The sequence below is a fragment of the Ornithorhynchus anatinus genome, chromosome 20 (genome assembly GCF_004115215.2).
Source record: "Ornithorhynchus anatinus isolate Pmale09 chromosome 20, mOrnAna1.pri.v4, whole genome shotgun sequence".
Classification (NCBI taxonomy): domain Eukaryota; kingdom Metazoa; phylum Chordata; class Mammalia; order Monotremata; family Ornithorhynchidae; genus Ornithorhynchus; species Ornithorhynchus anatinus.
Genome location: NC_041747.1, coordinates 10,587,198 through 10,604,017, shown reverse-complemented (window position 1 = coordinate 10,604,017; position 16,820 = coordinate 10,587,198). Strand labels below are relative to the sequence as shown.

Here is a 16,820-nt window from a genome sequence, read left to right as displayed (position 1 = left end):
ATGGTGAAGTTCTCCAAAGAGTACGTTTGTGATTGACACAGCCAGAGGAGACTCACAGTCCTGGCCACAATGTCCACAGCAAAAAGTGGGTTGAACCCTTTGAACCCTTGTTGAGTTGCCACCCTTAAGGTTTGCAGTGCCTGGTACTGTTTACTCTTTTGCCTCCCTGGCTTTGCTCCTTACTAAGCTTTAGCTCAAAGACGTGGACTCAAACTACTTGAGAAAGGAGAGACTGTTGATTCTTTCCCTGACTTAGTAATTTGGACATGCGACCTGATTACCCAGAGCATAACGACCACATCATAAATCACTAATATTTTCAAGCATCGTTTTACAATGTTTAGAAAGCGCACTTAACCAATAACCTCAGAGGCGGTATTTTTTTTTTCCTAGAGGAACTAATTTAAAAAAAAAATATGGAAATGTGCATGGAAATAGTATTTCCTCAGTAATCTTCAAAGTGTGGCTTCTATTGATTTTCGATGAAGTGTTAGCTGGCTGAGGACACTGTTGAAGGAACTAGGGTAGATGAATGATAAGGCCCGGTCATTTCATTTTCACAGGCAGCAAGATGAAGTGATTTCAAAATGTTCTGGATTTGAAAACAATGTGTCAGAGTAGAAAAGTCGCTTACCTGGCCGTATTTAGAAGCCACGTGGAGTGGAGTCCAGTACTGGCTGTCCATTACATTGAGATCTGCTCCGTGCTCCAGAATCAAAGTGACCACCTCCTTATATCCACTTGCACAGGCCATGTGTAACTGTGTTTAAGAGAGACCCTCATTAAGGGACATATTTTAAGTTAATACAAAGAATAAACATTTAACGGGACACAAAGATTTCCTGCATACATTTCTAACAGTTGTTCTTAGGTCTGTTACTTTAGTTGGTCAATCAATCGTATGGATTTTTTTTTATGGTATTGGTTAAGCGCTTACTATGTGTCAGACACTGTATTAAGCGCTGGGGTATATACAAATTAATCAGGTTGGAGACAGTTCCTGTCTGTTTCCCCCTCTAGACTGTAAGCTTTTTATGGGCAGGGAATGTGTCTATTTATTATTATTTTGTACTCTTCCAAGTGCTTAGTACAGGGCTCTGCACATAGTAAGTGGTCAATAAATACGACTGAATGAATGAAAGGATTTTCAGAATTCCCAACTGTGGACTCTAGGAACCAAACTATCAAATAATTCTTCCCCCCAATTTTTCACCTTTCTCACTTAAGGCACTGATAGTTTGGGATGATCAAAGTAAGAAGAAATGTAGTCCTAAAGTCATTTCTGAACTCGGCAAATCACATGCCTCAAAATGACAATGGCCCATCTAGACAAAGGTGGCTGTCTCTCAGGTTTGGCTGTGGGATATGGTACACAGCCAAATACAGTAACCCGTGTTTTAGAATGTTGACCCATTTTAATTCTACACATGGACTTTGTCGATTTAACATAAGTGTCCCGAACTTACGAGGGTAACGCCCTCGTTGTTTTTCTCATTCACACTTCCTCCAGATGTTAAGAGTTGCCTGACATCTGTTAACATGGTTATTGATCTCTGGAGCTTCATCTGACGCAGTGCAGTTAAGTCCACCCCTGTAAGAAACCACAAGACACAGGTTTTAATCAGCAGTGAAAACCATAGTCTCAGTCCTCGGGCTTTGAACCCTAGTGAATCACTTCTGCAGTGATCAAGGACTATCGATCAATCAATTGATTGTATTTATGGAGTGCTTGCTGTGTGCAGAGCAGTGTACTAAGAGCTTGGGAGAGTACGATATAACAGAGTCGGTAGATCCTTTCCCTGCCCAACCAAATTGACAGCAGGAGCGAGTTTGCCCCATGAGTTCCAGCCAGAAGTACTTCCACTTCCAAGAAGGAGGGACTTGAGTGATTCTATACATATACAGAGCACACTAACCAAGGAGTATTTCAAAGAACAGATGCTCCTAACAGAAATCAAATTGAGTTCTTAATTGGATTCTAAGCTTAGCGTCTGTGAAGTGGAAATAGGTTCTCACGTTGGTAAAACACAGTTGTCCATCCTACAGTTTGGCTGCACAGTTTTAACTCCAACAGATTTTCCAATTTCTCTACTCCATTCCACTATAGTTCAAGCCTTTCTGTTGTTTTTCTATCATTGCAAAAGAAAGTTAACCATTACCTCTGAAGGACTCAGAGAACTTTCACTTACCATGCTGTACATCATTTAAAATTGAGGTTAACGCATCAAGGTACTGGGTAGCATAGAGTAAACAACCTCCAAGATCACTGGAGAAATTTTGTTTTAAACATTTGGAGAAAAAACACACAATAATATACAAAGGCAAAGCAGAAAATAGAGGAGAGAGAAAAATATAATTTTTAGTTAGAAGGCTATGCTGGGCTAAAATATGGCTTACTTGTAAAAACTAAATTACAATTTTAGCTATAGACTGGAGAGACAGTGAATAAATTGACTGCATTTTGTTTTTTAGTAGGAGCAATGTTCAAAAATGAAATTCTTGTCCTCTGCTTAAAGTAGCACTTTCTCCCTAGTTATAAAGAAAAGCAAGCTGGTTCTTATTTTCTGGTGTTTAGGGTTTTTTTCTTTTTCTTTCTCTCATTCTGTCTCTCTCAATCTGTCTTGATCTCTAAAAAAGTAAAAGTAAAGAGTCTCTCGGCTTCTCAATTAGCAGAATGGGGCTGCTTCTTGAGCCTAGAAATTAGAAAACATTAGATCTTTGTGACATATGTAATATACATATTGTCACTATGTTACTGCCCCTTCTGCCTTTCTCACTTTCTAAAAGCAGGTATAAAATTGGTTCAGAAAAAATGTGTACCATCAAATAAGAAGCAGCGTGAACCTTCAGGGTTCACAGGGACCTGAAAGAAAAAAATCTGAGACTTGGTAGCATGTAGGAGAAATATTCTAGGATTATGGGAAATCCACGTTCTTCTAATGCTAATAATGATGATGGTACTTGTTACGTGCTTAATATGTGCCAAAGCACGGTTTAAGCACTGGGGTAGATATCAGTTAACCAGATTGGACACAGTCCCTGTCCCACATGGGGCACACTCTTATCACCATTTTACAGACAAATGAAGCACACAGAAGTGTGACTTGCTCAAGGTCACATATCAGAAGTGTGGGGAACCAGGATTGGAACTCAGATCCTTTTGACTCTCAGGTCTATGCTCTATCCACTAAGCCATGCTGCTTCTTTTGAAAAATGGCACCACATATTATGTTAGGCTGCATGCCCAGTATAACATATGTATCACCCCATGCCTTCTCCTTGCCCACACGGCCCTCCATCAGGCCTTAGAGCCAATGTGGAGCTGAGCCAAATCTCCAGCAGGAATTTGCCATGATTTTACAAGGAACTGATGATTTAAGATTACCAGCGACAAACAAAGAGACCGTTCTAAATAGAGTCCTGGTAAATAAGGAGTGCATCTGTTCAAACATAAAGCTTCATCCAGGAAAACAGCAATGTTAGCAAATGTTTTTCAAGGATCATTATTGGCACTGTTTTTGACAAGGTCGGAAGAGAAGGGATGGGGAAAAAATGCAGAATTTGTAGAGCAAAGTTCCAAATGACAAAACATATCTCATGGAAAAACTGCCAGCCACCAGATTTTGATAGGCTTCCTTAAAGTGAAAATTTTTGCCTGGGGACATACCCTTTCATTCCTATTAGCACTGAGAATTAGCATGGACTAGAGAAAAGAGCACAGGACAGTGTCAAGATTCTAATCCCAGCTCTGTCACTTGCCTGCTGGGTGACCTTGGACAAGTCACTTACCATCTCTGTGCCTCAAGTTCTTCATCTATAAACAACTGTCCTCTCTCCTCCTTAGACTGTGGAGTTCCAAATGGGACAGGAACTGGGACTAACCTGAAAGCTTTGTATTTACTCCAGGGCTTAGTACAATGCTTGGCACCTAGTGAACACTTTACAAATACTATTATTATTATGATTATTTTGTAAACTTGTCTTCAAAGGTTAGTGTACGAACAAGACTTCAGAGAGGCCAAGCAATCTCTCATCAGGGAAAGACTAATGAGAAATCCAGGAGGGGTGAAAAAACCAACAACTTTTGGTCCGAAGACCTTGGGAATTTGCTTCTTCAAATCACTGCCAACAATCTTTAATGGAACCTTTAGTCATTTAGCTTTCTCATTTTCTGAATATTGATAATAATGCTTACCTTACTCTCGAGTGTAATTATCCCTTACATTATCATCATCATTCCAAACTTCTCATGAATACATGTTTTATAATGGTGAAGAGGAAGGGACATGTGATTGATAACATATCTGAGAAGCCATGTGGCCTGCTGGAAAAAGCACGGGCCTGAGAGTCAGAGGGTCTGGGTTGTAATCCTGACTCTGCCACTTCTCTGCTCTGTGACCTTGGACAAGTCACTTAATTTCTCTGTGTCTCAATTTTCTCATCTGCAAATTGGGGATTCAATACCTGTTCTCCCTCTTACTGAGTCTATGAGCTCCATTTGGACCTGACTGTCTTGTATCTACCCCAGTGCATAGTACGGTGCTTGGCATATAACAAGGGCTTAACAAATACCACAACTTTTTATTATTACTATCTGAGGCTGTTCCAACCGGGTGAATTGGCTATCAGATAGAGGGATAAGGAATAAAAGAATGCCTAAAAATCTAAAACTCTCCTACAAAGGACTTTAGTTATCACACCTGAAAACATTTCTTTTCCTTCCAGTTGTAGGAGATTTGATATCGCCTTAGGGACTCTTGAATTCTAATGACTCCCATCTCCCAAAATCCTGATTCCATTCAGAATTGTCTACTATTGTTTCCCTGCCTATGAAGATCACTTGCGGTGCCTGCTTAATTGGAAGAATCGGAATCAATCAGGACTTGGGAAGTAACTGACATATCCCCTGATTTCCTCCAAGCCGCCTTCCTGTTTCTGAGTCCTCCAATTCTGGGGCATAAGGTTAGATAAATTCAGATTGCCTTTGGCTCCTTTGTAAAGTCAACAGGGATGGTTTTTAACAAGGCTGCGGGGTGCCCAGGAAATGGACGTGTTCCTCTCATTAGTTCAAAATGAAATTCTTTTACTAAACGTCTTATTCTTTCCCAATGGAGAGGAGTTACAAATACAAACCCAGATCCACCAATTATAGGCCCTAAAAGACCTGCTAAATATTCGCCTATTGTTCTCCAAGTGGTTGCTGCTGGCCTTATCAAATTGTCTTTGAGATTCCGGGCCTTATCAAATTGTCTTTGAGATTCCGCATGAGGACTGATAAGAGTAGTAAGAATACATCCTTCAGCCAAGGATATCGCACAATAATAATTGTAATGATATGGTGGGGTAGATACAAGATAACAACATCAGACACAGTTCCTGCCCCATAGTGAGGCTCGTGGGGAAGTAGAACACGTACTGAATCCCCATTTTACAGATGGGCAAATTTAGGCAGAGAGGAGGAAAGCGACTTGTTCGAGGTCACACAGCAGGCAAGGGGCTGACTCAGGATTAGAATCCAATTACCCCAACTCCCGGGGCTGCGATCTTTTCACTTAGGCCACCCTGCTTTCCTGAATTCCACAGGTCGCTTGGACCTAGAAATGCTTATAAAGAGGCTGACGGGGGCCCAGCTGTGGAGAATGCAGATGAGCTTCAGTTCTAGATCCGCAAGACTGAGAACCTGCCCAAGGGATCTGACTGAAATAGGACTTTAGCCCAATCAATCAATCACAATTTAAAGATCCACTGACTCCCTTTCTCAAAGGAAAGGATGAACAACTGAAAACCAGTACTCAAATGTACAGTCACTGTGACGAGAACACGAATAAGAGATGATGCCAAAGCTGGAAGACTCCATACAAGCCCAGAATTGGCTCTACCTGCAGCCAGAAATATGGTGAATTGTATAATGGACCAAAAATAAAAGCTGGGTGTCGTAAGCTGGTTGTGGGCAGGGAACATGTCTGCTATCTCTTGTATTGTCCTCTCCCAAGTGCTTATTACAGTGCTCTGCACATAGTCAGCAATCAATAAATACCACTGCTTGATTGATCCGCACGAGGGAAATGAATGTAGGCCCGGAATGTTTCCGAAGACTTACCGTTGTCATCCAGGTAGGCTAAGAGGATATAGCTGGATTCTGTCCCCTCCATGGCATAATCTAATGGTATATTTCCGTTAACGTCCTGCAGTAGGACGTTGGCTCCAGACTGGATTTGAGAATGAAAAAAGGAAAAAGTCATATGCATTTCAGCAAATGCAGAAGATAAGTCTCTGGTAATCGGGAAGGGAAAAAAATTCAGTGAGATACAATCTAAACTGAAAGCTCGCTGTGGGTGGGGAATGTGTCTGTTACAGTGTATTCTCCTGAGTGCTTAATGCAGTGCTTGGCACACACTACGTGCTCAAGAAATATGATCGATTGATGATTGTTCCTCAGTGGTTACAGAGGTTTTAAGGGATCTAATGAGTGGGGGATATAATTAGGTATGGATGAGGAGCATATTTTACTAATCAGTCAATCAAGGGTACTGTACTAAGTGAATGGGAGAGTACAAGAGAGTTAACAGACATGGTGGCTGCCCTCAAGAAGCTTACAGACTTGCAAAATAAACAGACAATAAAATCAATCAATAGATTGAATCATCAATGGTATTTATTGAGTGCTTACTGTATTCATCAATGGTATTCATTGAGTGCTTCTGGTGTGCAGAGCACTGTACTAAGCACTTGGAAGATTGTAATACAAATACAATACAAAGGTTCAGTGTCGGGGCAAGGATTATCAATCCATTAATCAAGTGTATTTATTGAGTGTTTGCTGTGTGCAGAGCACTACGCTAAGCACCTGGGAAAGTGCAATATAACAGAGTTGGTAGATATGTTCTCTGCCCACAACGAGCTTACTGCTCTATGCTGAGCATTGCACTAAGTGCACAAGAGAGCATAGGGCAACAGAGTTGGTAGATTTGTTTCCTGCTCTCATAAATTACAGGGAGGGGCAGCAACCTACAATAAGAAGTTCTGGGGGCAAGGAGGAGTGAGTACATGGTTGGCACACAATAAAAGCTTAACAAATACCGTTATTATTATTATTAGGAGGATTCCTAAGGATAATTTAGACTGTAAGGTCATTGTGGGCAAGAAACATGGCTACCAACTCTGTTAAACTGTCCTCTCCCAAGCGCTTAGCAGCGCTCTTCACATAGTAAGCACTCAATAAACACACCTGATTGATGGGATTGATAATCCCTGCCCCTACACTGAACCTTAGTGGTGAACAAAAGCACATCCACTTTTTCTATTACTACCTTGTCAGACTATATTGCTCCCTCCCAAGGCCAAGCTTAAACAGGATCTAGCATCAAGCCAAGCCCATATGCGAGACAGTTATGGCACAGCTGCCTCCTCCCTGTGAGCCTTCCAACTGAGTCTTTTCGAGATTTAGTTTCTAGATTGGCCAAAGCCGGTTTGAACCACCTCCAACAGCTCTGGGAATTATCCAGGCTGCCGCAGCACAGCTGCATAGCACTCGGAACTGAGATTTTTGGGCATTTGATTTTCACCCCACCCTCAACTCCACAGCGCTTCTGTACATATCTTTAAATCCTGTATTATCAATCAGTTATTTATATAAACGTCTGTCTCCCCCTCCAGACTGTAAGCTCATTGTGGGCAGTCTGGCAGCCGATCACATTTACTGAGTACTTACCGTGTGCACAGCACTCTATTAAGTGCTTGGGAGACTACAATAGAACAATAAAAAGATACATTCCCTGCCCACAGTGAGCTAACAGTCTAGAGGGTGTGTGTCTTGTCTTGTGCCACAGAGTCATCTCTGACTCATAGCGACTTCACAGACACATCTCAAACTAGTTAAATCATTTCAAACTTCATTTCCAGAGTGAATGTGAAAGGCTTGAGATTTTGTTTTTTTAGACCATTTTATTGTATGGATGATCAATCAAATTTATGTATATTAATGTCTGTCTCCCCCTCTAGACTGTAAGCCTATTACTAGCAGGGAATGTGTCTGCCAAATCTGTTATACTGCACTTTCCCAAGTGCTTAGTTCTGTGCTTTGCATGCAGAAGGTGCTCAATAAATATGATCGATCAATCAGTAATATTTGAGGACCTCCTCAGTGCAGAGCACTGTACTAAGCACTCAGGAGAGTAGAAGAGAGTTGGTAGACATGATCACCTTCTAGAACTGTACAGTCTGTGTGCAGAGCACTCAACTAAACACTTGGAAGAGTACAATAGAGTTAAAAGATATGATCCCTGCTCTCTAGGAGTTTAAAATTTAGCAAGGAAGACAGATGCTAAAATAAATTACGGAAAGGGGACACAAAGGGAAATACTTCAATCCTGAGTGAATTACGGAAAACTATTGCAATGGTGATAACTTTCTCTGCTGTTTGCAGGCCAAAGGATTGGCATAGCTCTAAAATTAGTGGAAACTCAAAATACTTTCATGAAATAGAAGATATTTAATCTGGGCAGGTAGGGTGCAATGAAGCCTCAGAGCAGGAGAATGGTACTGGGGGCCAGTAGACCTGGGTCTGGCCAGCTGTGTGACCTTGGGTAAAACACTGAACCTCACTGTGCGTGCAGCATAGCTTAGTGGATACAGCACACACCCGGGAATCAGAAAGACCTGGGTTCTAATCCCAGCTCTGCCACTGGTCTGCTGTGTGACCTAAGGCAAGTCACTTCACTTCTCTAGGCCTCCATTACCTCATCTCGAAAATGGGGATTAATACTGTGAGTTCCATGTGGGACAAGGACTGTGTCCAACTGAATTACCTTGTATCTACCCCAGCTCTTGAAACAGTGCCTGGCACATAGTAAGCATTTAACAAATACCATTATTATTAATGTTACAAATGAAGATTAAATGCATATCTGCTTCTCAACCTCTTAGACTGTAAATCTGCTATAGGACAGGGTTTGTGACCGATCTGATTCACTTGAATCTAATCTAGTGTCTAGCACAGGGCCTGGCAGCAGCAAGGTCTAGTAGAAAGAGCACAGGTCTAGGAGTAGGAGAATCTGGGTTCTAATCCTGGCTCCTCCACTTGTCTGCTGTGTGACCTTGGGCAAGTCACTTCACTTCTCTGTGCTTCAGTTCCCTCATCTGTAAAATGGAGATTTAGACTGTGAGCCCCATATGGGACACAGAGTCCATCCTGAATAGCTTGTATCTAATTAACCCAGCTCTTAATACAATGCCTGACATGTAGTAAGCGCTTAACAAATACCATTTTAAAAAATCTGCCATAATAAGATATTAAATGAAGTCGCTTTTCCCACGAAGTCAGCCTCTAGCTACCTTAACGGTCCCAGTCTCTTATGATTCATGGACTTTTATGGTAGTATTAGTAGTAAAACCAAAACATCAGTGGGTGAATACAAGCCAGCTTTATTTAAGTTGAAAACACAAACCTTCGAATCTTCAGTTGTGTGTTTTGAACTGTTCATTTCCAGTACTATTGAGATGGAAAATAGTTACTAAAATTTTAAGGTTTGTGTTTTCAACTTTGACAAACCTGGCGCATATTCATGCATCGATATGTTGGTTCAGAACACACAAGTGAAGATTCAATGTTCGCTGACTGCAGCTAATGACCCTCACAGGATGACTTTTCTGGAAACGTCAGTCATGAGCTCTTCCATTTTCTGAACTGTCTATTCTGAAGAATATGGAAGGAAAGATAACCTATGGAATTTTTAGATACTAGCACGTTATGGAACTTCAATGCATTAGTTCTGCCATTTAAAAGTCAATGTGATGACCTGGTAACAAACAGAAGGTCACTTTGGTCAAGTCTGCAAGTTGAGAGATTAGGGACCATTCAAGATCCGAGTAATAATTTACTCTGGGCATTTACAACTGCACAAATGGGAATGTTCCAGCTAGATTTTAAGAGGATCATTTTGATTCTTTCAAATGAGTCCTAGCCCATTGATAATTCCTTCTATTAGCTATTTCAGGGCTTCCGATGTAATCGGCACTTTACAGGATTTAAGCCTAAAATTAAATTTTAAAAAAGCCAAAAATTGGACAGTTTTAATAATGGCTTCCTTGGTTACAGACATCACTTTGCTTACTAAAAAAAATCTCTGGAAGCCAGCTGACCAAAATTTCATTCAGAATTGAGTTTTTCTATAAATAAGATTTTCAAATAATGCTCTGAAATTATGATAGCTTGAAATTCCTTATGTTACTTACAAGATGGCCCCAACAATTACCATTAATACTCTACATTTTTGAGCAAAATGTTATTCCAAGGATGACCACTTCATGAAAATAACTAAATATATAATTACTATAAATGCATAGCTAATTATATATATAACTATATAGTATATATAACTATATACCAACTATAAATATACAACTAATTACATAATGATTTTAAGTCATGACTAAATCCTAATTGAGACCGCCTAATAATAATAATTGTGATATTTCTAAAGTGCTTACTATATTACTTTAGACTGTAAGATGGTTGTGGACAGGGAACATGTCTCAACTCCACTGTACTTCACTCTCCCAAGAACTTTGCACACGGTAAGCGCTCAACAGATACCATTGATTGATTGCTGAATATGTGCCAAGCACTGTATTAGATCAGGCATGGGTTCAAGCACCATTCTAAGTGCTGGGTAGATATAAAAAGAAATTAAGCAACCAACCCAAGGTTCTCTTAAACTACATGCCACAGCCCTGATTCACGCATCCATTCCAAACAGACTACAGTATAAGCTTGTTCTCCCTTCTTCCAAACTCTCTCCTCTTTGACAGCATAAGCCTGTTAAAACTCTCTCCTCTCTGTCTGGACTATACTCTGCTGTGAGCAAATAATTGCTCACAGTTATTTGCTACTGTTTTCCAAGATTATAAGAATTTAAGAAGTCCATTCACTACTTCAGATCAATGATGGATCACCCAACCCGTCGTCCTGATTCTGACAGTAGCAAAGGATTTTGGGGGAAAAAAATGGGATTGCTGCCTTCGGGATATTGTGGCTCCAGTTAAGGATGGACAGACAAGCCCCCTAACACCCCCCTCCCCAAACCCCCTCAACTTTGACACCACGGAAGGGAAGAGGAAACTAGAGATAATGTGTAGAAACAGGACCAAATCCACGCTGCAGTCTCCAAAGCACTTAGTACAGTGTTCTGCATGCAATAAGCACTCAAATACCGTTGGTGCTGATGAAAAAAATCCCATTCTGTTCACATTGCAGTGAAAGAATTGATGAAAATCTTATCCTATGTCAGACCAGAGAGAGGCCCTAATTTACAGGAAGTCATCATTGCCAGAGCCGTCCTCTGTTTCGATTAGCACGGAAAGGATCAGAGCAAATTTTAGACTATGGAAACAAGGCCGTGGATGACTCCATGTTTGTGGAGAAGAATTCAACAGCTGTTAGAGAGAAATCTCCAAGGAGATAATAAGGATTTTCTCCCCTTGGCATGAGCTAGAGGTCTGAGACTTGGCTGCACTCCAGGGGGCTTCTACCAGGGAGGAGATTTTAACTCTAGAATCTGTGTGGTCTGTTGCTTTCTAGTGCGGTGTGATGCCTGTGATGATTAAGCCAAAAGATTTGTAGTGTATATTCCTGCTTAATACTTATTTGAACAGAAGCAGCATGGCCTGCTGAAAAGAGCATGGGCCTGGGAAGCAGTAGGCATGGGATCTGATACTAGCTCTGCCACTTGCCTGCAAGTCATTTTACTTTTCCATGCTTCTATTTTGATATCTGTAAAACCAATGCCTCCCCGCCCTCCCCGTCAGACTCTTAGCTCCATGTAGGATGGGGACATTGTCTGACTTGACTATCTTATATCTACCTCTGAACTTGGGACTTGGCAAACACAATTTGAGTTTGAAGTATCAGATGCTGCTCTATCCCTGTCATGAAGAACCTGGGACACTTTTCTTAGTGTTTTAGGATTATAAAACTAAACTCGTTGTGGGCAGCGAACGTGGGTACCAACTCCATTATACTGTACTCTCCCAATTGATAATGATGATAATACCACAATAATTATTTATTTGGGAGAGTCCAATATAACAGTGCTCCACACACAGTAAGCGCACAGCAAATGCCACTGATTATGGACGATGGTTATACTTATTTAAAATTTCATCCTTAGGAACTACTGTACACCCTGTCTTCTGAGATGCCTCTCTTTGGCTGCATGTGAATTCCAGGGTCAAGCATAGCACGACCAAGCCAGCAGTCAGCAGCTTTGGCATTTCAGTGCCAAACTCCAGAAGAATTGGCTTTTAACCTTTCCAAAATATTATTAATAATTTCAAGTTCCAGGGAAATCAGTATCTCTCAGTCAACATCTTGGAATCCAATCGCAGGCTCTTTATTTATTTTATGGTATTTAAGCGCTTACAATGTGCCAGGCACGTGCTAAGTGCTGGGGCAGATACAAGCTAATCAGTGTGGCTCAGTGGAAAGAGCACGGGCTTTGGAGTCAGGACTCATGAGTTCGAATCCCAGCTCTGCCACTTGTCGGCTGTGTGACTGTGGGCAAGTCACTTAACTTCTCTGGGCCTCAGTTCCCTCATCTGTAAAATGGGGATTAAGACTGTGAGCCCCACGTGGGACGACCTGATTCCCCTGTCTACCCCAGCGCTTAGAACAGTGCTTGGCACATAGTAAGTGCTTAACAAATACCAACATTATTATTATTATTATAATCAGCTTGGACAAAATCCATGTCCCACAGATGAGGGAACTGAGGCACAGAGAAGTTCAGTGACTTACCCAGGGTCACACAGCAGAGTTCATGGGGGAACCAGGATTAGAATCCAGATCCACTCCCAGGCCTGTGCTCTATTCTCTAGGCCAGGCTACTTCTACTGCTCTTTTAAATGTAAAGAATAGTCATCGAGAATGATTAGGGTTTGAGGAGAAGTGCTGTAGACCCGGCGTGGCTTAATGGATAGAACACAGGCTTGGGAATCAGAAGGACCTTGGTTCTAATCCTGGCTTTGCCACATGTCTGCTGTGTGACCTTGGGCAAGTCCTTTAACTTCTCTGGGCCTCAGTTACCTCATCTGTAAAATGGGGATTAAGAATATGAGTCCCATGTGGGACAGGGACTGTATCCAACCTAAATAACTTGTATCTACTCCAGCATTTAGAACAGTGCTTAGCACACAGAAAGCACTTAACAAGTACCATAATAATAATTATTATTAGGCCCACACATAGATCCGTACACATAGTCAATGCAGGGTGGATTTCAAAAGCTAGATTCCTATGGACTTAATTGCGTTTCAGTCCAATAAACCTTTCATCCTTTTGTCAACTGATATTCTTAGTAGTTCGCTTTATTGAGTGGATGATGTCTCTCCATGAAGATATACAGGGAAAACGAGTTTTATAAGCACACGCTTCATTTTAAATGTCTATTTCACCTCCTAGGACTGTCATGAAAAGACGATGTGCTTTTGCCATGTTATCTTGGGTGTTCAGTCATGGAAATGCTTGGTTTTTTTTTGCAAAACCCGTGCTGACAGTGAAGGGGAGGGAGGGAGACAGAGAGGGAGGATGTCCCATGGATACGAGCAGATGGAGAAATGTTGGATTCGAGGTTTCAGTCGCCAGTGCTAATTCTTTTATCTTCTGACACCATTCCTGGAATAGATTCTCCCTGCCAGGCTAGCTGTTAGATGTGGATGCCAGCCTAGTTTTTATTCAGCTCAGAATCCATCCTGTAGAGAAGAGGCGCTCATAATAAATGGAGTTGCACATTAATAGAAATGTCTTTTCTTGCGCATCAAAGGGCTGGGTTGGACATTTCATAGAGCTTAGTACATTGCTTAAGCGCTTAATATTACTACTATCCAAAAAATCACAATGGTGAAAAACTCTTTATTAAAGAGGAAATTATAAAGTTATTTGCGTAACTCTAGATCTTTGGATCAGGGGAAGGAGATGTTATTTATGTTTGTATAGTCATATATATATGCATATTCATATATCATAATTTTTCATGGTACTTATTAAGCATTTTGCAGGTGCCAAGTACTGTGTATAGATACAAACATCTACAAATGTGTGTGTGTCAGTGTATGTGTGTATCATTCAGACTTCGGTGATTTTTGTTAAACTCTCACTCTATATGCCAAGCAGTGTAGTAAGCGCTGGGGTAGAGTCCAGATTAACCAGGTTAAACACAGTCCCTGTCCCACGTGGGTCTCACAGTCTCAATTGGAGGGAGGAGGAAGTTCAATGTGGGAAGGGAATGGGTGTGTTATACTGTTGTGTTGTACTTTCCTAAGAACTTAGTACAGTGCACTTCACACATTAAGCACTCAATAAATAGGATTGATTTTACAGATGAGGTAACTGAGGCCCAGAGAAGCTAAGTGACTTACCCAAAGTCATACAGTAGGTAAGTAACTTTTATCTACCCCAGTGCTTAGTATAGTGCTTGGCATATAGTAAGTGTTTAACAAATACCTTTTAAAAAAAACAAAAAATAAAAGAACCTAGAACCCAGCTTCCTCAGTCCCAGAGCAGTGTTCTAGCCATTGGAACAACAGCAGGACTCAAGCAAGAGAATCACAACACCTGAACCTTTCATTCTTCATTCATTCCTTCATTCAATCATATTTACTGAGCATTTCCTGTGTGCAAAGCACTGTATTAAGGGCTTGGGAGAGTACAATATAACAAAAAATGGACACAATCCTTGTCCGCAGAGAACTTACAGCCTGGAGGGAGGTTTAGATGGGGAGCATACTGACTGCCCAAGTCCACCTCAGGGATGTTCAACTCCAAATAGTCTGCTCTTGTCATGCACTTACATTTGCTTAGAGAAGGAGCATGGCCTAGTAGAATGTTCCCAAGCCTGGGAGTCAGAGGATCTGGCTTCTTCTCCCGGCTCTGCCACCTGCCTGCTGTGCGACCTTGTGCTGATCACTTGATTTCTCTGTGGCTTCGTTTCCTCATTTGTGAAATGATGATTAAACATCTCTTCTTTCTAATTAGACTGTGAGCCTCATATGGCATAGGGACTGTATCTGATCAGAGAGTAAGCACTTAAATACCACCATTATATTTTCTTTTAACTTCCTCGATTCTTGATATATAGTAAGCACCGAACTGTTATTATTATTAATAATATTAATGTAACTACAAACTCATTATGGGCAAGGAACATGCCAACTCTGTGATATTGTTCTCTCCCAAGCACTTAGTACAGTGCTCTGCACATAGTAAGTGCTCAATAAATATGGTTGATTGATTGGTTTATTACTATTATTATTACTTTACAAATGGAAGATGCAAATGCCCCAGGGGCTCCATACACTAAAGGTCCCTTGTCTTGGGTGCGTCCACCCAACCGAATGGAGATGGACAACTGCAGCTCACCAGGACAGACACATTCCCATGATGCCATTCCACTGGGCAGTGATTCTAGCAACAGGCCTTCATGGAATGGGCTGACATTCCCTGCCCTAAATACTGTGGCCTGAGAGGAAGGTTTAGGGTGAGTTTGGGGAGGACATGATGATAGCCAGACATTTCCTTTCATCCTTTTCCTTTCTTGGAAGTAATAATAATAACTGTGTTACTTAAGTACTTTCAATGTGCTATGCTCTATATTAAACTCCGGGGTACATACAAGCTAATCAGGTTGGACACAGCCCTTGTCCCACATGGGTTCATAGTCTTAATTCCCCATTTAACAGATGAGGTGACCATAGCATAGAGAAGTGAAGCGACTTGCCCAAGGCCGCAGAGCAAGCAATTGGAAGAGCTAGGATTAGAACCCAGGTCCTCTGACTCCCAGGCCAATGCTCTTTCCACTAGGCCACCACCCCTAGCTCACAAGAGGTTCACAGTTTAAGTAGAAGGGTGCAGGATTTAATCACCATTTTACAGATGAGGAAACGACCACAGAAGTGAAGTGATTTGCCCTTGGTCCCCCAGCAGAAAAGTAGCAGAGCTGGGATGGGAAGCCAGGTCTCTAGACTATAAGCTTGTTGAGGTAGGAAAGTGTCTACGGTTATACTGTCCTCTCCCAAGCGCTTAGTGCAGGGCTCTGCACACAGTAAGCACTCAATAAATACCACTGACCGACTCACTGAGGTCCTCTGACTTCCAGGACGGAGCTCTTTCGACCAGACCACGCTATTTCCCAGCATTGTCTAGATTTCCCCAGAAACCGATCAGTCACTAAGCAACTTGTGAGAATGCCATCTTGGAGACCATGAACTTGAAGTCAAGAGTTGGCCTCTCTCTTGACTCCGAGCCATTCCCATGCCTTTCTCCCAATTGAGAATGCCTTCCCTGACTTTAATTCTCTTTTCATGACTCATCCTTGGTTAGCCCCATCTGCCTCAGGAACGCCATCTTTGACAGGAAGCTCTGACCTCCTTCCTTCCTATTTCTCTGAATTCCAAGCATACAAGTAGAAAAATCACTCTCTAGTCACACGTTTCTGTCACATGTTTAGAAGGGTTTGTTTCGCATGCTTTCCCAGACTGATTGTAAATTCATGAGGGTCACGAGCCATGTCATATTCTTTGTTTGTCACTACTGATGGTGCCTGAGGGAATGCCTCACCCAAAGGACTCTTGGAAATGTGCCTGACTGGCTCCCGACCCAGCAGGAAATATACCTCCTCTGCTTCAAAAGTTGATTTTGATTGGCTGCCTTCAGAAATTTAAATAAATTTGCTTATTCCCCTCCTGAAACTACAAAAAATGCCTTGCTAATCCAAGGTAATTCAAAGTTTTCAATCCATTGATTACTATTTTTACCAGATGATGAGTAA

At 41.5% G+C, this 16,820-nt stretch overlaps 1 protein-coding gene across 3 annotated transcripts in view; it reads right to left on the bottom strand.

Annotated features, from left to right (window-relative positions):
• Positions 1–16,820, bottom strand: part of MYO16 (myosin XVI) — a 247,065-nt gene that overhangs the window by 164,968 nt on the left and 65,277 nt on the right. For all 3 annotated transcript variants that reach the window (XM_029047892.1, XM_029047891.1, XM_007668660.3), the window contains 3 exons: positions 6,101–6,209; positions 1,467–1,591; positions 635–760 (listed from right to left, as the gene is read on the bottom strand). In XM_029047892.1, coding sequence (XP_028903725.1) covers positions 635–760; positions 1,467–1,591; positions 6,101–6,209 — 360 coding nt within the window. The remainder of the gene's footprint in view (positions 1–634; positions 761–1,466; positions 1,592–6,100; positions 6,210–16,820) is intronic.